This window comes from Volvox carteri (assembly GCF_000143455.1).
Source record: "Volvox carteri f. nagariensis unplaced genomic scaffold VOLCAscaffold_20, whole genome shotgun sequence".
In the NCBI taxonomy this organism is placed as follows: Eukaryota; Viridiplantae; Chlorophyta; class Chlorophyceae; order Chlamydomonadales; family Volvocaceae; genus Volvox; species Volvox carteri.
This window is the reverse complement of record NW_003307563.1, coordinates 1,172,787-1,194,362: the sequence shown is the minus strand read 5'-3', so window position 1 is coordinate 1,194,362 and position 21,576 is coordinate 1,172,787. Positions and strand designations below refer to the sequence as shown.

Below are 21,576 nucleotides of genomic sequence, written 5' to 3'. Positions count from 1 at the left end.
TCTGGGCTTGGTATATGGGCCAGAACGGCCTTTTAGTGCGTGCCGTCAGCAGTTGTGTGATACAGGTCGGTCCGCTATGTTTTCCTTAAGCGCAAAGCTGGACAAAATGAAGCTGTTTGCCCCCGATGTGCGAATGCGGTGTTTTGCAACCCAAGTCCGAGCAATTCTGTTGTATGGCTGCCAGGCGTGGGGCCCTTTTGCGCTGGCAGAGGTCGTGGACAGGGCGGGAAGGCGGCGGGATAAAGCCAACCTTGCGGAGGGCATGTTCGAAGCCTGTTTGAAGGATAGTGCAGTCCAGCTGCAGATTTTATTCATGAGGCAGGTAGTAGGGACGGCACGGCCATCCCACAGGCTGTTGTACGCGGAGCTGGCTGAACTCCCCTTACAATATTACATGGTGAAGCAGATTCTCCGTTTCTGGAACCGCCTTCAAAAGCAAGTGGGATCCATTGCTCATGCAGTTTTACGGCAGGAGATAACCGATGCCCTGACCAACCCGGAATGGGAGGGTTGGGGAATCTCAATGTTACGACTGTTTTCCTTCTTGGAGTGCAACATTTGGAGCGGAATACCGCAAGAAGTCGTGGGGGTAAAGGAGCGTGTTGACTGGTTGTTGAGTAGACCTCTACCAGAAGGAGCGATAATAACGGCACTAAGAGAGCGTTTGATGAGCGGCTGGGACCATACGCGTCTGACTGTCTTGCCAGAGGAGTACCCATCAGATGGGAAGCAACCGGGAGTGCAAATGGCGAAGTATAAGCACTGGATGGGGCTGCCCTTTTCGGGAGCCGCAGCCGTCATGTGGCCAACACATGCTAATGTTTTCATTCCTCGTTTAGCACATCGTAAGCTAATGCAGCTTCGTTTATGTTGCTGGGCTTTGGAGGCGAACAGAGCACGAAGGGGCAAGTACCATGTTCCCAGGGGGCAGCGGTTTTGCCACTGTTGTGGTCCTAATAGCCGAATTGAGGATGAAAAACACGTGTTATTGGAATGCCCAGCCTATAATGATATTCGTGCTCAAGAGGGATTCGACCATTAACAGAGTATGTTGGAGGCCATGCAATGGGAACCCGCACGCCTGGCGAGGATGTTGGAACGTATGTGGGCTCACCGAAACTCAATTACCCCCTTTGGACGCTAGTCTGGGCTGATGTGCGGTGTTTTTTTCCTTTTTCTTCGTGGCTTTTAGGCGTTGTAGTATTGCCCTTGGGCCTTCGGCTCGTATGGGTAGTCTTACAGGTATGGGGTCACGCACCCCCCAACCATGTAACACACACACTCTCTCTAGATAGCGTCACTCCCCTGCCTAGGCACGCGGCGCAACCGCTGCATCGGTGTCTGAAACTATCCAGCAATGAGGCCCCCGCGTATTAGCTGCCCCGAGGGTAATAGCCCGTAGGCCATTGTCGCTCTCGCATGCTGTTGCGCTGTCACAAATGCTTGCGGCGGTGTTTTTTTGATGATCTGCTGTCCACAATTTGAGGCTTCTCCCCACAAATTCTGACAGATTTTCCGAGGCTCTGTGAAAACTAGCTAGCTAGAATGAGAGAGATGCATTTCGACAAGAGTCGAACATGGCTATTGGTGAAGAAATTTCCAAAACCTTTTCATCAACAGCCATTGTTAAGACTACTGAAGCTTTTGAGTGAGTCGTACGGTGAGTAATCACTTCTCTGTATCAGAAAACGCCATCAGGTTTTAGAAAGCATGTCCGAGCGTACGCACGTACCTGCTGGGACTGGAAGGTGCGTGCGATGTGCAACATCGAAGCCAGTCGTCACAGCGCTGCCATGGATGCCGGCAATCATTCTCAGGGAAATGCATAACCTGGAAATCTTATATCATAAAATATCATAAAAAGTGGAAACTACAGGAAGGTGCACAAGTATCTTGGGGATCACGACGCGTATGCCCGTTCGTGCGAGGCGCATCGAACGTTTTGGCGGGTGGTAGAGTTAACTGTATCGCCGACAACAGCGATGCGCTATAAATTCTTAGATTGTGATGTTAGAGATTCGACCTGAGGGCACCTGCGTACACATATGGTATGTGCGCATATGTCGACATGCTGCTGCTGTAAGGACTAGTAATAACCACTTGTCGGTGCGTGCCTCCCACTTCTCGTTATCCAATTATCGATATACTCATTTATCATCTGCATTTAACGGTTGTACCAAGGTCTAGGAAGTACACCGTAATAGGCGCCGGCAAGGATGGCGTCCTCCAATCACATGGGCCAACTGGCGATACACCGTTTCTACGGATTAGCTCTCCTGAGCTTAATGTTCTCCGGTAAGGACAGGCATATTGCAATGTGATGATTAAACCTACTAGGCATCCCGATGGATTTGGCGCGTGTATGTTGCAACATACATGCTCCTTACACTACGTACTACGCTGTGAATAATCAAATGCGTCATATGCTGGCTGAATTTCCTGGCCAATGATGATATGATCACTAGATTGAAAAAGATGCAGTGTTGCACCACGCGTGGACGACTTTTTCACGTATACCTGCCGCGCCTGTTGCAAGTGATAACGTGCGTCACTCTCAAGAGCAAGCTCGCCCGGTCCTGGTGCTTTGCCACCCTGCCTACCTACATGTGCAGCCGTGGCCTCCGGGGAGAATGCGGTCTCTTTGCAGTGGAGCAGTCGGCATCTTCTAACGAAATCTATCGGGGGCGACTTCCCGTTTTGCAAGTAAGTGTTTGTACCGCAGCTTTGGTTGATATCGTTTGGGAGATGCAATGCGAGCGAGGTGTAACAGTTTGTTGTCTCTCCTCGCCGTACAGACTGTCATACACGGGCGCGTACCCGGTGAGTGGTCCAGATAGAGCCCTCCCAACATTTGCCTTTCGTGTTGCATGCCAGGCACCATGACTCCACTGCTTGAACGCGGCTGCCTCCAGCTCACGTAGTTGCTTGTTTGAGGTGGGATCCATCTTTCACTCGCAAGCTCAGCCGTCCTTCTACGTTTGTTGGCGGCTCAAGACCATGTGTTTGCGACCCCTTCGCCTGCGCACCACGCGCTTGTTCGCCTGCTGCAGGTAATGGCCGGCACGAGGCACTGCTTCATGGTTCGACATGTGGGTTGCACCACGAACACGACGTGCTGTGCGGCGTTGCAACGCAACGTGCACAAGATATCCTTTTCCGTTGGTACGTGGACAGCTGTTCACGGGCTGGGGACTGGACGCGGTGGTGCCAGCGTGTTTGTGTAGCCAGGGAGTTGGTGGATGGGCAAGGGCAAGGAAAGGGATAAAACCATGAATCCGCCATCCGCATTCCGCGTGCACACTTGGACGACATGGTTTGGCCGATTCCTACTACGGGCCTGATGCGTGCGCACGTATGCATGTAACTATGCACGAAACGCATGCACGCGCACAGGTGCGAGATGTTTGAAGCCGGTCACGAGTCAGGTGGAGATCAACGGCCGCAAGTGGTCCAGCTGGTCCACCGTGTCCACGGTGGACGGCGAAGCGGGGAACGGATACAAACGGTACGCAAGCGCCCCTATTTCCGGGCTGTAACAGGACAAGGTTCCTTACCTATGGCTAGCGTATGTCCATATGGACCTAGAGCTAGGTAGGTCGGGGAGAATATTCCGCGACGCATTTCTGGACCACTCCGCAAGGGGACCAAGTACCCACGCACTTCCGTCTCCCGTCTTGCAGGTACGGTAATGTTCGGATACGATGTCCGTATCTACGACATGCAATTCAATGCCACCACGTTTCCCGGCACTTCCATCTGCATGACAACCAAGGAGCCCTGCGCCAGCATCCAGCAGCTGTGCGGCACCACGACAGGAACGTGCAAGTGAGTACGGAGAGAGGCTTGCACGGGTCGAGCTCGCCTAGCTGGGGACGGCCCGGTGCTGGTTTGTGCTGGTGCGTGACACCGTTGTGCACCTGCTTACCTGTTTGCTCGCAGGTACGCTGTATTTGACAGCCATAACGCCAGTCGATGCTGCCCAGTCTGTACGGTGGCACCGCTCCCACCACCGGCGCCGCTGTCGCCCGAGCCACCGTCACCGATGGTGCCGCCCCCTCCCCCTCCACCTCCCCCTCCACCTCCCCCGCCCCCTCCCCCTATCTCCCCCGACCCCTCCACCTCCACCTCCCCCACCCCCACCCCCGCCGACACCCATCTGTCGCACCTGCGCTGTCATTACGATTCAGCCCCCATCCAACATCGCCAGGCCTGTCAACACCTTCTTCTCCAGCCCCGAGAACTGCAGTCGGACATCAAGCATCATTATTTCAAACTTCACCGCCGCGCTAGAGGCCGCTGGCGTCTCAATCCGGCAACCGTTTACCTGGAATTGCACCGGAAACTACGAGCCCGGCAAGTCAATTCTGCCGCGGCTCTTCGTGTGCGGCTTATATGATGTTCCAGCCAACCGCACTATCTTGGAGGAGGCCCTGCGCAACGTGACGGCGAGCTGGGTTGCATTTGTAATAGGCACACCCGTGGTTCTCGGACAGAAGGACCGTGCTGAATGCCCTGTGGGTCTTGACGGATACGCTTTCGAAGGCGCGTTGGATTCGGGGATTAACGCTGACCCCCGGTGCCCCTATGGTTCCTCGATAATAAACTGTACCGAACGGTATGCGCCTTTTCCCCCGTCGCCATTGCCACCGCTACCGCCGCCGTCGCCGGTGCCTGTGAAGGTGGGTTGCGCAGCAGCACGGCTAGCCTAGCTCCACTTAACGCGCCTGATGACCATAGGCGTTCCCTATGATTGGCATCGTGATTGAGCGAATATGCATGGCACGCAAGCAGGCCTTAGCACTGCGTCCTTGATTCATGCACAACGCCAAAACCAACCGACAGCTGTCCTCAGAGCATCTTCATGCCGCCACGCCAGAACCCTTTGAGCTCATTTGGTCTTCATACCCGCGCCATGCCCGTGTCTGTTTTGGACTGCAGACGCACAACTGCTCCCAGGCCACCAAAAATGTGCCTTATTACCTCGACAAGATCGAGACATACAACACCACGGACAGGAGCGGGCAACGGCTGGTCGCTATGTGTACAACGATTCAAGAGATGGACTGCAATGACGACTCCAAATGTTGCGGCATGGATGCGGCCAAGGTGAGTGAGTGAGTGAGTGGGTCTGGCAGGACGCGTACTGGTACAGCTACCACCGATAAAGATAGCTTCTCACGAACTGGCTGGAGATGTAGGTCAGTCATAAGCATGATGATCATTGGCGAGGGCGTCGGACCTTCGATTGTAGTACTCCGTCCAATAGTGCCAGCCGTACCAGACGACCTGCTGCCGGATGTCATGCTCCGATACATATCATGAGGAGATGCCAATCAACCTACTGATAGCACGACGCTCCTTATCCCACCCATCCTCACCCTGGCAGGTTGAGGTCATTATGAAGCCCTCATGCCAGGATGCCCTCCGTAGCATCACCGTCAACGGAAAGGAAATTGCTTACAGCCGAAGCTTCTACACGGGCTTTACAGCGCTCAAGTTTGTGAAGCTGTTGACGTGAGTGGCGGCGGCAGGGGCATTTCAAAGCGTTCGTTGGCCATGCTGGCTCGAAATGGTGGGGTAACCGACCCACCCAACATATAGCCAGCGGGATTCCCGCTCCGTATCGTATCGTTGACAAAGTACTGCAGCAGCAGGCGGTAATGTGCTCAGCTTGCTAAGGGTGGGTGTTTGGGGCCGCCAACCCTAGCTACCTCGGTACTTGTGGCGAGCAGAAGTTTGAGCCGTAGTCGCGATCCGTGGTTGTGGCAGCTGCCATAATGGTTAGGAGTGTGTGCCGGTCGTTCCGATGGTTGGACCCTTGGCACTGCTTTAGCTCTGCCATCGTGCATGGTCACAGACAGGCAGCCGAGGGCCCGTCAGCTTGCCCGCCAGCAAGATCAGCGTAGCATTGCTAACACCGCTGACGTGCGTTCAACCCGCGCTCGTTCTTTTCCTACTGCCTTCCTCGTTCCCTAGCCAGCTAACTCCGCCGCCTGCCCTTCCGATGTCCCTCCCGCATGCGGCCCCTGTCGTCACGCAGCTTGGGCGACCCCACAGCCATGCGACTTTGCTGGTAAGAGCTGATGGCCTTCAACGCCATAGCTTGTCCGCAGCTGATATAAATAACGCCATAGCTTGTCCGCAGCTGATATAAATAACGCTGCACGCTCTGAGCGCATAAAACGTAGCAGATATCGTGCAGCTGACTCAGTGGTCCTCCGAGTCGGGTGTTGGTGCGCATGCACACCAAGGCCGGTACACATGCGGGCATGTGTTTGCACGCGTGGGACGGGCAATATGCGTGTGGCGTTATCTGAGGTCGCAACTGAAAGTAGTGTATCTTGCTTGCGTATCGAGCTGCGCCCTGCTGTCTTGTCGCGTCCTGCGCCCTCCACCCGCTACCTGCAACAGGTACGCCTCGCCTGGACCATGCGCTAGCCCTGGGGGCTTCTGCTACAACAATCGGTGCCAGGTGGGTGGGTGGGTGGGTCGGAAGGTATGCTCTGGGTGGAACGGCGTTGGCACAGACATGTTGACATCACCTGTTAATACTGGAAGGCATCCTTGCTGTATTCCGACGCTGGACGCTACAAGGTGCCGGGTTCTCAGCCTGCTGGACTGTGTGTGTATGCTTGTTACACTCCGGTTGCGTCACCCAGAGATTAATTAGTCCATACCAGAGGCCTAAGAGCCACAAGGTTATGCCATGTGTGAACGAGACCGCATGTTAGCGATAGTAGAGATGATAGACTTCGCAACTACTGTTCAAGGCGATGGCTAGGTCACACACTAAAGTGCTGTGTCGGCTCATGGCTGGGCTAACTGAGGCAGGTGTAACTTAGGCACGGCACCAGCCAGTTGTTGAATTCGCACGCACGTCCTGCCATGTTTCCGTCCGGGAATAATGAAGTGATGGATGTGTACCGGCATGCAGCCGCAAACTCAGGAACCCCCGATCCTCGTGCATGCCCTCCAAACCTAATATGACCCTATACATGTATGTTGCTACCCACTGATGGCGCGCAGGCAAGCATCTTCTCATCGGACAACAAGTGCTGTCCTACCTACATGCTCTAGACATGTAGACACGGTTTCCACCAGAGGACTAGGGCCTGCTGGTTCCGACAGCCATGCCTGCATCGTTTCGCAGCCCCACCCCCTTCATATATTCATGAAACGAATCAAGCAAGTAATGTTTTATGTAAATTCATGGCAGTACGGCCACAACATTTTGTGTGCCAGTAGGGCAGCAGGCTTGGTTAGGCACGTTATTGCGTTAGGTAGGTACGTGTTATTGCGCAGGCATTGTGTTAGGCAGGTATTGCAGCAGGGTTACAGGTTACAGGCAGGATGTAGGATGGGTACATACGGTGCAGGTCATTAGGTCACATATCGCATTGTAGTCGTCAGGCGGCATTTGTGTCTCGGCAGGTTATTAGGTAGCACAGGTGAACTTCCCGCTTGGCAGTAGTCGGGAGTGCAAGCCCCTGGCTCCGTCGGCCCATGCAAACCACGGAATTCCAAAAGTGGGCCGCAGGTGTTGCTTGCATGTTGGATAGATTCGTAAATACCTAGGTTTGCATGTTTTGTTGTTGCATGTTTGTTCAGTTGGTTGTTTGGTTGTTTGGTTGGATGGTTGGTTAACCAGGTTATCATTTCCCCCTGGATCTTGATCCTTGAGGTGCAGCGGGTCCTGTCATGTTCAGGAGCTAAACTCGCATGATAGGTGGTGAGACACACAAGCAACAGTAGCTGCTTTTTCTTTTTTGGGGGAAAGTACACGCAGTTGGTTGTTGCAACACAAGGTGTCGCCGACCTGTTCGAGTACTTGAAATCTGTGGTTATGTTGGGTGGCTACGGGTGGCTGTGTGGGCAAACTATTTGCCGTTTCTCGGCCGCACGAGGGTTATTGGGTCAGGGGCACGCGAACCTACCGTCGGCCCCCTCCGACGTAGCAGCAGTTGTAAGTCGTGACGATCAGCCTGATCGATCAATCCTACTGACCTCCCTGGATGCATACATTCATATTCGCATGTGATGCAATCAGGATATCACAACATTTCAGACGCTGCCCCCACCCAAACGCCGTATAGGTAGGTAGGAAGACCGGCCAAGGCCAGAAGAGCCCACCATGACGAGCGCCGCACGACGACGTGGACAGCTGAATTCCACCCGAGACAATTCCCTGTGCGGAAGCATGTCGGCCTGGCCCCACGCATGCTTTGCATAGGGAAAACCTGCCGAGACCACGGCTTCAGCGGTTCAAGGGAGTCCCAGTAATCCCCAACGCGGTCGACCACCCTGACAGTGATTGCTCCTCAATACTGGATATGGATAAACAGCAGGAACAGTAAATAACAGCCGTCGAGTCCACGTCGCATCAGCTGCACAGCAGCGATGTTGGTCACTGGGCTGCCGCCAATTGAAGGTAAATTACAATGCAATGAGCCATTATCCATTTGTTTCTGACTCCTTGCTTATAATGAGTTCTAGCGAGACCTCTTCGACTGATTAAACTGATATTCAAGGAGCCTTTGACTTCTTGCAAGTAATTAGTTACAGCGAGGTCAATCAATCTTCAGTCGTACCTTTCACGATCCGTGCTCAGTGACCACGTTTAGTATAGATAGAGATTCGGAAGGGCAGAAAGATCTTTAATGCGAGAGCCTATGGGCCTGGGGAGGGGGGCTGGTTTTTTCAGGTCCTTGACAGGCTCGCGATGATTGGCAGGGGGCAGGCGGGCCATTCGGAACCATTCCTCTCACATACATGATGCCACTCACCGATATGTCGTACGTGTACTGCCTTTTACAGGCCGCCCACACGTTGGATCTGTCTCGTAATGGTGGATGATGATTTGGAGTGGAGCTTTGGCCACGTACGGGCGCAATTCGGTGGCCCCAACTGCAGGTGTCCAATCGCCTTTAGTCGTTGCCTGCGACGCACAGGGTTCTAGTTCTAGTTCTAGTTCTAGTTTCCGAGGAGGCGGCTGGAAGAGTCAGATCGTCAGACCGCGCCGCCTACTCCTTTGATGCTCCACTAACAGCAGCTATCTCGACAATGACGTCACAGCTGAGCCAGCGGCAGAGCTAACTGCTTAGGCAACTTCAACTGCCGCATCTGTTCGATATAGAAAGTGGCGGGGAACGGTTAATCCGCGCCCGCCAATACCTCACAGTTACGTTTTTTACGCCTAAGCCTAAATGTAAAAACATCAGTGATAAATCATTTCTCTTTAATTGAAGTTCGAGTCTCTTTGCATTTATAAAGATTTCGAATCCTGAAGGGCATTTATTTCTAACGGACGCAAGAGGGGGTTACGCTAAAAGTCACTTAGTAGCAACTGTCAATTGGCATTGTTGTCATGGGGCCATTCTGCGAGCCGTAGAGCTATGCGCGCGTTGTGTAGCCGCGTTAGGCGAACTTCTTCATCTGAAACCCTTTCACTGTCTGACATTAAACCGTTAGCTGTGTACACATTGTGAACTTACCCTATATTGTGTCGAGTATCTTCTTCTATACGCCACCAACCGTTTCTATCGATACTTGTCCTGCAGCAGGTGTCGTATGAGGTTACATTTGGTCCATAAAAAAGGTAACTTTCATAAATTATTAATCACCATTATCCTAAGGACTCTGCGCCATGGATAAGTACGCATGCCTGCTCTCCTTTGTGGTGCTGCTGTTATCTTTCGGCCACAGCACTAGGGCAGAGCCGAGGTCGCCGACAGGGTCGTGGCCGAATGCTCCTTTTGGCTCAATCGTAGCTGCGGCTCGGCTCTTACCAGTGGATAAGGCACGTACAGCCAGGTTCTATTCGGGTGCCGTTAGGTTGCGTCCTTGTTGTCGCGGAACGGACTCAGCTCCACACTCTCGCATCAGAGGTCTATTTTCCTCGCTATAACGCTCCTAATCCCATGTTCATAAGTACTCCTGCTCCTCATAAACCTGATATCACTTACATTTCCGGCCCGCTTCCTGCTGCCTGGTCTGTTTCACTGCTATGCCCCGTAACTGCCGGATACAGAGCTTGGTGGTCCACGGATCCGCGGCCGTCGTCTGGCCTCGTGAACGGGACGGACCCGGGTATGTCACTATCAACATGACTGGCACGCTGAACCAGATGACGATGGCACACATCCACTTGGTAAGTGTGACCCACCACGCGGGGTCCTTGTATCCTCCCCCTGTGGTCGGTAGGTAGGTGTGGCTTCGCACGTTCGTTGTCGGGATGAAGCGGCGCTCCATGTGCTGGCTAGGTAGGATCATGCATCGCTAGAGTTGAGGTGGGTAGGTAGGTACGCAGGTAGGTAAGCAGGTAGGTGGTTGCGTCCGTGTTCCGACCAAGCGCGGTCAAGGACCTTGACGAACTCCTGGCCTGTGGCTTCACCGGCCCGGGGTCCGTTTATTACATTCGCCTCGGGCTCAGGTCTTAGGTCTGTAGTGAGTGACTACCCACGCACACGAGTTGACCAGCTGTGTCATTGAGACAGGACTGGGCATAGTAACAACGGGAAGCGAAAAGAAAGGAAACACTTCTTCTGATGCGGACGGTGATGATGCTCAGCCCTGCGGGGATGAACATAATCAGGCCCAATCTGCTCAACCTATCAACTAACTAACTAACTGCAACCACCTATCTATTTACCATTGCCCACCCACGAAAGAACATGAGCACCATAACCCGCGGTAACCCTCCCCAGTCATTGTCCAGAGAGGCCGATTGGCCACAAGCATCGCCTGCTTGGTGTATTGCTGTTATCACCGCTACCCCGGCTGCACATGACTGCATGCGCACACACACACACACTCACAAACACACTCACAAACACACTCACACACACACTCACACACACACTCACACACACACACTCACACACACGCACACACAAACACACACAAACACACACAAACATACATACACACACAGACACACACACAGCGCACATGCACCGTAACCGCGAAGCAGGTAACATATCAATACCCTTTAACGGGCGGCCCCCGGCCACTCCCCGCCACTGCGCTATTCAGCTGCCGTCCTCCCACCCACCCCACCCCACCCCACCCCGCACCATCCCAACAGAACGCCACCGGCAAACCCATTCGTCTGGATCTGCTGCCCGTACTCAACGGCACCAGGCCCATGCCGCTCAACCCGCCTCTGAGCTTCCGCGGCATCGTCAGCTTCACTGCGCCGCTCACCTATACGCGTGCGGCGGCTTGGGACCCCAACAACAGCGGCATGGGCTTCCTCGATGCGCTGCAGCAGGGCCTGCTGTACGTGAATGTGCACTCTGTAGGTTTCCCAGCTGGGGCAGTGCAGGGCAAGCTGGTGTGCAAGGACCCCTGCATGTTCCCCCTGTGTAGCGGCTCCTCTGGCCACCCTTGCTAGTAGCTCATAATGCGAAACGTTAGGGTTTCGTGCATTGTTGAGCCATGAAATGCGGTATATGGATTTAATCATGGCTAATGCAGCTTTGTTTGCAGCGTGCTCCTGTCCTGCAGTATGTGGCATTCCAGTTCCTCAATCCACGCCCTGTGTGTTTATTCGCTGCTTTCGTAGCACGCATGCGGATTGTAGGAAGCGACTGGTTGTAGGGCCAACAGCAGCAGGGCCCTCAGTTGGGAAGGAGAAATGCAGGCACGTTCCAGTACAGTGAGGATGAATATAGCAGCCATGCTGGCTGTACCGGCTTGCATCGCCGGACGCTGGCTTGCGGTAGCTATCCACGGTGGAAGGAAAAGATTATTTGTAGTGTACACAGCTCGTGTCGTGCGCAACAGAAGTTATGCAGTTATAAGCCTGTGGTGACACTAGCTACATGTTATTGCGATTTACGTGTGTGTGGTAATATTATTGTTGCACCATTTGAAGCAATCTCTGCTAAACTATGTTGCGTGCGGAGACATGTGCACGAGAGTAAGGAGATTTCTGGTTCTGGTATACTTAAGACTTGGGGAAGATCGCGATCGCACGCCCCTTTTGTCCAAGTTTAGTATGTTGTGGTGAGGGCGCTCCATGCCTGCGCCAGCCAGCTCTCCTCCATCCCCGTGGCTCTGGAAAACTGCAAACTGTAATGTTTGTCCGTATATGGGGATATTGCTCCATGCAGCTGCCAAAACTCTTGCTGCACGTCCTATGTACACCTTGAAACTCTTTAGTGAGATTTGTTAACGGCCGATAAGCCGACCGAACCCCCGTACTTCCGAGCGATTTCTCTTCTCACGGAGGCGGATCGGTGATCCTCAATTCGAGGAATGACGAACAGTTACGTGCACGGACCGGTAGCACAGCGGGGTGAGGAGGAAATGGTTCCCTCCTTTCCAAGCGGCCGACCATCCGAGATGACACCATGGGCTGAAAGCGCTCCATAAAACAAGTTTTAAAGTTCATTACCAGCAACTCCGCACCTGTTCTGGGCTTGCATGTTTTGCATGTTTCCCGAGGGTCTGGAGGGCCCGGGTCCACGTCTGTCTCAAATCGATCATCTCCATTGTTGGCGCTTGCATTTCTGCTTGGGCGCTTGCATGTCTTCAGGCATTTGCACAATTCACACACAGCCGGTGCGAGGGAGACCATTTCCCTTGAATAATGCATAAGAGCAGTCCGTCTGCAATGCACGCTGGTCTGTGATAAGGTCTTTTTCTTGCAGCAGTGTGCTGCATGTCTGCACAATCCGGCCACAATCCATGCTTTTCAGTAGCCCTCGTAGGGGACAGTAACTTATAAGGAACTGCACTGAAGAAGAAGAAGAAGAAGAAGAAGAGTCCTGCATCAAAACACCTTCGCCGTGTCAATAGTTTGTTACGTAGGCCTATGTTACAAGTTACAAGTTTGGCAGAAGTGCGGGGCTGTCCGGGGGGCCATGGACGGTAGTGCAGTTACGTGGTGGACCATCCTCCTCCTCCCTCGTCCGCTTGAGCACGAAGCGCCTTAGAGCAACGTGCCGGGTCTCCCAGACTTCCGTGAGGAACCTGGCTAGTGCACCAGGGGTGGGGCCTCGGTCATGATCATCGTGCGCATGTTGCGCCCTTGAAACGCGAGGTCACGTTCGTATTTAACCCGTGTACTAGTGTACGCCGGGCATTCCATTGCATTTCGTCTTCAACCGCCCCGCAGTCACAAAGCCTGCAGGTGCGCGCTGTGCGGTCACGGCCGTTACGTCGGTTAATCTCTAACTCCCAACAGCCTAACCGGAAACGCATACCGTACCGCTATGGCCGATTGGTGACACCGGATTGGTGAAAATCACCAATCCAGTAGCAAAGGATAATCCGGGCTGGGATTGAGCGGCGGCCATCACCAATCCCTGTACGTTTTGGATCCAGGCTAGACAAACTGTGCATGAGTTTAAGGGTCACTTTGCTGCGCGCGCGCGCGATGCTGTATGCGACGGCGTGCATCTAGAAACGTTTACATGCGACTGCAGATTGGTTGATGTGGGCCTGGGGCGCCTCGGAGGGCCCACAGTGAACGGGGGGCAGTCCGGTTGGCGGCTTTCACCAATTCGGTGGCAATGGGAAAAAGTGGACGGGGTAACACCAAACCGTATCACCAATTCCGGTGTTGGAAAGATTAATTCTAGAAGCGTTTTTTACTTTCACCAATCCAGAAATCACCAATCGGCCATAGCGGTACGGTAAGCATTTTGATGCAAACGTTGGGGCGTGGCGATTTCAGCGTGGGCCAGCCTATTATGCCGTGTGCCCCTAAGCGGGGGTGCCCCCATCCAGTTCAGATAGCGACATGCCTTGACACCGGTACTTCCACTTGGGAAGGTGCGTGGATCACCTAGGGTATCCGGGCACTCCCACCGGGTGTCGAGCCGCCTTGCGAACTCTTTAAGTATGCTTCCCACTGGCAACCTAACGGTGGCGTAATGCGCTATGTATCTCTTTCCGTTACGCAGTTTGCCATGGTGTGCCGCAGGCCTTCTGATGGTTGCCGTTTACTGCATCATATATATCATCAGCGTTCAATTATTTATAACATGTCGAAGCATTGACCTACTTCTTACCTCCAGCACAGACCCTTCCCAGTTCGTCAACTGCGGAATGTGGACCGATTCCCGACACGCCGATTGTTCTATTTGCTTATTTGTTGCCCATTGTGGTGCTTCGCCGTGGTAGGGATAGGATAGGGTAGGATATTACAAGCTTCAGCGAGCTCGTACGGCTTAAACAAACCCCGAGGCTCATGAGCCGCTTCAGTCGCACAACAGAAGAAAGAGAAAACGATAAATACTAGCTCATGCTTCTCAATTGCCTGTGGTGGTCAGTTGTTACTGTAGCTCCTATTCGTATTGTTCGTATTGAATGCTGCATAGCTCGCATGCTGCCGAGCCCAAGACATAGTTGTTAAAAACTCGTGCAATGCAAGAGTAGATGATTATGCATAATCAGGTGATTCACGGATAGATGCTCAGGGCGACCCTGGCTGGCGTAGAAACTGAAATCGGCTTCCTTGGTTACTGTCACAGAGTACCCTTTTAGAAATTGAAGTTACAAGCACTCGTGCAGGACTTGCTAGGAAATAAGTACCTTGGCTTTCCCATCGAAAGCTACGAATGGTTACACGGTACCGGGCGGTGTGTCGATTATCAAGTAATCCCAAACAATCGCCCGCTGTTCCACAGACCTGCTAAGTTGCATGAGCGGAATGCTTTAGGAGCCTCAAACGCCTCATCAGTAACTTGGGTAGCTCGGAGATTTGCACGCTGTACGGTATCTGTACTGAGACGACTTGTAAGTTATAAGAATACCTGCCGCCTTTTAAGCCTAATTGATTTTCCTTATTTCACTTACAGGTCAGCAGTTGAAGATAAGTTATGATGAAAATCCACGCGTTTGTGCTTACCCTTGTGGTGCTCGTATTGGCTGTTGGCGTTGCAAAAGCAGATACCAAATGGCCAAATGCCCCTTATGGTTCAATTGTGGCTGTGGCGAATCTCTCTCCTGTAGACAAGGTAAGACCTGCCTGGAAGCTGCCATTACGTGACTATGCCAAGGCGATGGTGCACTTTGTGCGTTAGTAGAGCATAAAGGCTAACATGTTCCATTTGTAGCAATAATGTATTATAAAGGGTCACTTTCGGTAAAGCTGGGTTCATGAAGACCCTTTTCCCTGCATTCCCCATGACAGAGCTTGATAGTCCGGGGATCCGTGGCCATGGTCTGGCCTCGGCCCGGTCAGGGACCTGCTAACGTCACGGTCAATATGACCGGGGCCCTGAGCCAGATGACGATGGCGCACATTCACTTGGTAGGTTGGTGTTTGGTAGGGACTACGCAACTACCCCTACCTTAGTTGCGCACGCGAGGTGTGTCCGGGCTCCAATGGGCCTCACGCTTCCCCTGGGAGATCTTCACGCTCTCTCTCCTCTTCAATCCATTCTTTCCGCTAGCTATGCGTGGCTTTAATCATTCCGATGTTCGGACCTCGCTCATCCCCAACGGACGGAACTGATCCTGCACCGACGTCCCTGTCTGCCAATTCCAGGTTTGGCACATTGCCAGGCATTGCCGTCAATTTGGCCTTGGCCTTGCTCCCCATCCTATGCGTCTGACTCAGCCACGACTCGGTCTATTGCCTCATTTAATCCTCAATCCTTTCATCTACACCTCTATGCAATGCAGTAATAGTATTATCCATGTAAGGTTGTGGCTACCTCACCCTCGCACACCTCTCAACATTTGCAACCTCCTCCACGCATCCCGATGCGTTTCTTTTACACGCAAGCTCCAACCGCTGGCTAACCCCTAACCCGCCACCTGCACCCAGTCCCCGACTGGCCACTCCCCGCCACTGCGCTATTCAGCTCCCACCCACCCCCACCCACCCCACCCCACCCTCCTGCCCCACCCTCCTACCCATCCCAACAGAACGCCACCGGCAAACCCATTCGTCTGGATCTGCTGCCCGTACTCAACGGCACCAGGCCCATGCCGCTCAACCCGCCTCTGAGCTTCCGCGGCATCATCAGCTTCACTGCGCCGCTCACCACGGAGCGAGTCGCGGCTTGGGACCCCGACAACAACCACATGAACTTCATCGAGGCGCTGCAGCAGGGCCTGCTGTACGTGAATGTGCACTCCGTAGGTTTCCCAGCTGGGGCACTGCAGGGCAAGCTGCTGTGCAAGGACCCCTGCATGTTCTCCATTGGCGGTGGCGTCGTGAACCCAGGCGGTCATTGAGGTGGATTGGAAGGGGGATCACCGCTTCTTTCCGCAAGACAAGAGAGGCCTCTCACGCCTCCCAAGGAGGGAGGAGGCTGCTTTTCTGCTGCAAAGGGGAGATATGGGGCGGCTCAGTCGATTGGGTTGCTACCACTACGCCCCTTATTGGATGAATAAGGTCCCAGGCCATGCACTGGGTCGTGCCGTGTAGCCGGACGGCTTCCCAGGACTGGATGGGGACCGCCACCCTAAGTCTTTTGTGTGGTGGGCTGTGGGCTGCTGGTTTAGCGGCGATGGCCACGAAATGGGTGGAGGCGCATGGGGCCCGGTGCGGGTGGGAGCTTTATCCCCCATGGTCACAGCGCAAGGTGATAAGTATGGAGGTATCGGTGATGATTTAATACCATGCATACATGTATTCGATATTTAAGTCTCGCTCGTAGCCCCACCACATCACGTTAATTCACTCGAATCATGGAGCACAGCGGACACACTCATCCAGCAGTGGGGGCAGGTCAACTTGCCTGGCGGGCGGGCGGGGACTGGATGGTGGCTCTGGAGCAAACCATGAGCAAGGTCAACACCAAGACGGACACTGGCAAGCAGGCCATGATACCAGGAGCTTAATTAGGCAACCTGGCGGCTCCACCCTCGTGATCCATATCTGAATGAATGGCGATAGGTGTCCTTTCCTCATGACGACCTGTTTATCGTTGGTTGAAGAATTGAAACAGGCCCTTATCTGGGCACGGAGGTGGTGAATTATTATTAGTCTTGTGGGGCGACAGAGCGCCGGTGATGATAGATAACTTTTGCACTGATGTGAAATTCATTAGATTTCTACGACAGGAAGCTTTGGAATTAAAAAATGTTAATAGTTCGAAGTGAAGATACCCCTGCTTTTGGCACCCCCGTGTTAAACTCAGGAGCCTTCAGGGTCTAGGATAATGTCCTTAATGGTGTTGCACCTCTCCTTTTTTAGAGGGGAGCTGTCGAGGCCGACGAACCCTTCTGAACCTGCCAAGGGATTTTGCTTCTGTGATGAATCGTGGACTGATGAACTGCAATGGGCTTCCCGTGAAAAGTGCCTGAGTTCCTTTGTATTGTCCTTTTCTGGCGTTGAAAACATACCGTGCTTCGCAGTTCAAGGAAGCATGTTTCAGCCGGGCTAGAGTCTAAAAGTGTTGTGGCTTTTTGCCACCAACGCATCGCCATACAAATGCTTTGAGCGCTAGCCTGGGCTGATAGTGCGGTGTTTCCTTTTCTCCGTGGCTTCTAAGGCGTTTAGGTATTGCCCTTGGGCATTCGGCTCGTATGGGGTAGTTCTACAGGTATGGGATCACGCATCCCCAACCATGTAATACACACAGACACAAATGCTCCCGAAACAGCTACGGAAGCAGCGGGACTCTGGTAATACCTCTGTCGATGCCGACCGTTCAGATAGTCCACTAGTACTCTCACACGTGCATAGACACACGTTCTCCTTTCGGGCCCCTAGCTTGTACCGTTTGCTTCAGCATTGCCTTGCCTAAAAACTCAGATATCAATGTGTATGTGCCCAGGATACGCACTGCTAACCCAGCGTCTGCATCCCCACCCCACCCCACCACACACACACATACACCACACACGCACACACCCCTACGCGCTCGGGGCTTAATCTAATAATAACTCATTTTGCTGTCAGAAGAAACTGCAGCTGCAATAACCTTGGCGACGGCGCTTGCGGGCTCCGTTTCATGTCACACCCCCGTTGCTGTACATACCACGCAGATGGTGTACGACTTGTTCAACGGTACCGGCCTCCTTGGCAAAGCTATTACCGTCGGTGGAAATGTTCTCTCCGTCACTGGCGCTTGTCTGGCCCTCGTATGGGTTTGCCACACCTTTGACCGGTGAGGCAACTCCAGCAGGTGTAACACACACATCTAGTGTTTTAATTACATACGCCTCACTGCAAACTATAGCTACTAATCATATTGTGATGTGCCTAAGGAATTGTTGATTGACAGTCCATGTCTCATGGTACTCCCATCGTGTTCAAGGCATTGCAACCGAAGGACACTTTTACAAACCATCAATCACTTCATCACATTACAACCCATCACTCCTTCCATTCCATACGGTAGATCAGTAATCCATGGTCACACAAAGTGGAAGCATGACCCTTACAACCATCGCGCGAGGTTTACCGGCATATACGGCCAGCTGTCCAAAAGCCACTTTCATCTTACCAGCCCACCATCCGCTCCTTTCCATCTCCCCTTTCCTCCCTTTCCCTCAACTTGAGTTCCGCAAATCCAGAAGTTCGTTCCCTACGACGCACCCTACACCCATTCAAGGTTTTGACCCCTGGACATCCCCTTTTCGGGACGCGCATACGCAATTTCCTCTCTAAGCTCGTCTACATCTCCCCACATTCCTTGATGATGCACGGCAGTCGCGGCCGGTTAGTTTGCTTGTCTGTGAGCACGTTCTCCAGCTTGCGCACCAACAACAGCCCGTCGTCAATGACTCGCCCGAACACCACATGCTTGTTGTCCAGCCACTCGGTCTTGGAGCACGTAATGAAGAACTGAGGGGGGTGTTTTCGTAAATATAAGAGTGGATGTTGAAGGCAACAATCAGTAGTTAAGAGGAGGAAAAGGTAGGGGGATCGCAGCGATTTTTCAGCGAGAAGCGTTAGCGAGGAACTCTGCCTGCTGCTCATCTCTCATCCCTGCCTGCCCTGTGCTGCGATTCAGCAAAAAAGAGCATGCAAGATGTTCCCCTCCGTGCTCCCCTTCGTGGCGTAGGGCGAGGTCGGCTGTGGGGCGAGGTCGCGGGCCGTTAGGCCCCTCGGAGGGCTCTCGGCATGACTCACAGGAAAGCATGTGTTCCATTCGGATATTGTTGCTGTTGTGGCCCGTGTTGGCGACTTAGTTTTGTTTTGTGGAGATAGCGACAGCGTCCCTCCCCACTTCCCTACCAGGCTACCAGATTACCACTACCACTCTACCGACGCACCTGGCAGCCGTTACTGTTGGGCCCGCTGTTCGCCTGTGTGTATGTGTGTGTGTGTGTGTGACCGGGTGCGGTGCGGGCGGGGAGAGGGTGCGGGCGGAGGAGCGGGGTGGACGAGGGCGGCGAGACAACAGACAGGCGGATGGACAGCGAAGACTGGACACCCCGGAGGGGCGGAGGAGGTTCCGCATGTGGGTTATGAAGTGGGCTGCGCATGTGTGTGTGCAATGCGGTCAACCGGCCGCGTGTATGTGTATGTGTGCGATGGCTTCCACCTATGGCCACCAGCTGCCGGGAACGAGGCGCAAAGTAGTCAAAGATACAAAAAAACAATTCAACGCCGTTGGTTTGACATCAGTCGAGGATGGATGCTTTGCGGGGCCTCAGCCTACATACAGAGATTGCGGGGCGGGGTTCGCTTCCTTCAGTCCTGCCTTAATCCCATCACTCTGCCGGAGGCATCGGAAAAAAGAGAAGATTTCTAGGCGTCTGCCCTGGCCGCCGTCACAACCAGGGAGACACGTTTGCGCGCACCATCGACAGCAGCCCTGGCCCGGTGTGCTTCGCGATGAAGTTCTCGTCCGGGAAGCGGCTGCCGTAGATGCTGACACAGCCCGTGCCGTCACCCTACGGTCCAGGCGGCGCGGGGGCCGTAATTACGCTAAACAATACAATAAAGAGTGGAGGCGGCAACCGGGGGCAAGAATGTGAACCGGAGGAAGGGGATCGGCGAAGGGGGCAGGGGTTCGCAATGCGGCAGTCTCTTAGGCAGCGGCAAGGCTGTAAGGAGAGTTCAACTTCAGGAGGAAAATCCCGGGAGATGAAGGAGGTTGGCTGCCGAGGTGGCGTTGGATGAGCAGAGGGCTGCTTAATGAGGGCTGCTTAATCGCAGCCCACCGCGCACCTTGATGAAATCGCCTCCTTGGATCATAAAGTCCTGGAGATTGGGGGACAGGAGGGGTGAGCGCCGGACGTAGCGGCGCGGCAAATGATGTCAAGTGCACTGGGAAACTCAGTCAAACACCAGGGCTGTACGGTGCGGCTCCGTAACCGAACCCAACTTTCTCGCACCTTGATTACACGATGAAATGTGCAGTTTTTATACCCGACTGGTAGTCCGTTTTTCCTGTGTACGCATCCCTGCGTCAGCGGCTGATCCCAGGATTCCTGAGATGGCAAACTTGGCGCTCTTACCGATATTCCCCCGTGCATAGCTGCCGAAAGTTCTCAGCAGTCTTCGGGCAGATGTCAGCAAACAACTCCATTTTAATCCGACCCGCAGGTTGCTCGCCAATATTGACATCTGCGCCGTTCAAGCAACTAACTCATAAAGATTGAGGTGCATAAAGGAACCGTTAGGCTAAGCTTTATCAGATTAAAATACACACCGAAAAATACAACTGGATTCTCTGCTCGTTGTGGTCGTTGGTGCCAAAGCTCAGTTGTCCCGGTTGCCATTTGTGATGTCGCGAGCTTAGCTGTCTGTTGACTTGTCACGCAACATCGCTTTCATGCGAGCCTATCAAGAAAGACTGTACGTATAAAGTGCCGACGGCGACGATTCTAGTCGCGGTGCCGTTCATAACTCGTACTTAACTCGTACTAATGAAGGCGGCAACCGCAAAGGGGCCGCAAGCCTGGCGCGCCCTTGGCTTTGACTGCGGTCCAGTGCAGCGCGTGTATACTTTGTCCAGGCCGTCCGGTTTGCCTCAACTGCCGAGGGACACGCCGCGACAGGACCGCCGGCCTATGTACAGGCTTTTAGATTGCATCGCCGTTCAGCCAGCATCAGCATCAGTAATACCTGCGGCGGTCAATTCACAGCGCGTGTCACAGAGCCAATATTCTACCAATCCAAACTTGTGGGCACACACCAGGCGCCGTGCACGCCAAGCAAATCCATGCAAGGATAGCGCCTTGCTACGGCGTCTAGCGGACCAAGGTGCGTCCCCCCACCCACCTCCGTTGCAACGTGCAAGCCGTTCTCCAACCCCATGCACATACCTGCATGTGCGGGTGTCACTCGCCGCTACAGGAACACAAAGGCCGAAATTGAAGGTCAACCGGCTACATCAATCTACCAAAAACATCTCTGTGCAATCGTGTTACCCGTACCAGCATGTTTCTTGTACATCTCGTGCATCATAACCACCAGCCGATGGTATATTTTCGAAGGAGCTTGCAGCCACAGCCTAACACGCTGAAGACACTGTTCGGACTCAAAACTAACTGCGGCTGTTTTTCGTTTTACTACATAGTTTACTGCGTTACCAGGCTTCATGCAGCCCGCTAACCACATCTTTTTCTCTCACTTTCCGTTATCGTCAGTCGAAAGCAGTGGCAGTCGAAGCGCAACCCAACCTCAGTAAAACCCCCCATTCGTTGCAGTAGACT

At 53.5% G+C, this 21,576-nt stretch overlaps 4 protein-coding genes across 4 annotated transcripts; 3 read left to right on the top strand and 1 right to left on the bottom strand.

Annotated features, from left to right (window-relative positions):
- Positions 1-2,216: 2,216 nt before the first annotated feature.
- On the top strand, positions 2,217-7,077 carry VOLCADRAFT_91289 (uncharacterized protein; the record flags this gene model as incomplete). Its single annotated transcript, XM_002950818.1, has 12 exons — positions 2,217-2,295; positions 2,613-2,703; positions 2,796-2,820; positions 3,051-3,162; positions 3,394-3,505; positions 3,681-3,825; positions 4,188-4,679; positions 4,939-5,106; positions 5,387-5,514; positions 6,041-6,073; positions 6,412-6,472; positions 7,027-7,077. 12 exons carry the CDS (start codon positions 2,217-2,219, stop codon positions 7,075-7,077), a joined length of 1,497 nt encoding a protein of 498 aa, XP_002950864.1.
- A 2,540-nt stretch (positions 7,078-9,617) lies between these two features.
- Positions 9,618-12,401, top strand: VOLCADRAFT_104872 (uncharacterized protein). The gene is made up of 3 exons (XM_002950817.1): positions 9,618-9,796; positions 10,028-10,147; positions 11,084-12,401. Exons 1-3 carry the CDS (start codon positions 9,644-9,646, stop codon positions 11,390-11,392), a joined length of 582 nt encoding a protein of 193 aa, XP_002950863.1. The 5' UTR covers positions 9,618-9,643; the 3' UTR covers positions 11,393-12,401.
- Positions 12,402-14,828: 2,427 nt separating this feature from the next.
- VOLCADRAFT_104871 (uncharacterized protein) lies at positions 14,829-16,429 on the top strand (the record flags this gene model as incomplete). The annotated part of the gene is made up of 4 exons (XM_002950816.1): positions 14,829-14,966; positions 15,143-15,262; positions 15,500-15,652; positions 15,883-16,429. 4 exons carry the CDS (start codon positions 14,829-14,831, stop codon positions 16,192-16,194), a joined length of 723 nt encoding a protein of 240 aa, XP_002950862.1. The 3' UTR covers positions 16,195-16,429.
- A 1,678-nt stretch (positions 16,430-18,107) lies between these two features.
- VOLCADRAFT_81250 (uncharacterized protein) lies at positions 18,108-20,673 on the bottom strand. Its single transcript, XM_002950720.1, has 7 exons — positions 20,571-20,673; positions 20,377-20,485; positions 20,254-20,308; positions 20,087-20,119; positions 19,717-19,809; positions 19,186-19,218; positions 18,108-18,754 (listed from the first exon to the last, which is right to left on the bottom strand). The coding sequence occupies exons 1-7, from the start codon at positions 20,638-20,640 to the stop codon at positions 18,584-18,586; spliced, it is 564 nt and encodes a 187-aa protein (XP_002950766.1). The 5' UTR covers positions 20,641-20,673; the 3' UTR covers positions 18,108-18,583.
- Between the last annotated feature and the right edge of the window lie 903 nt (positions 20,674-21,576).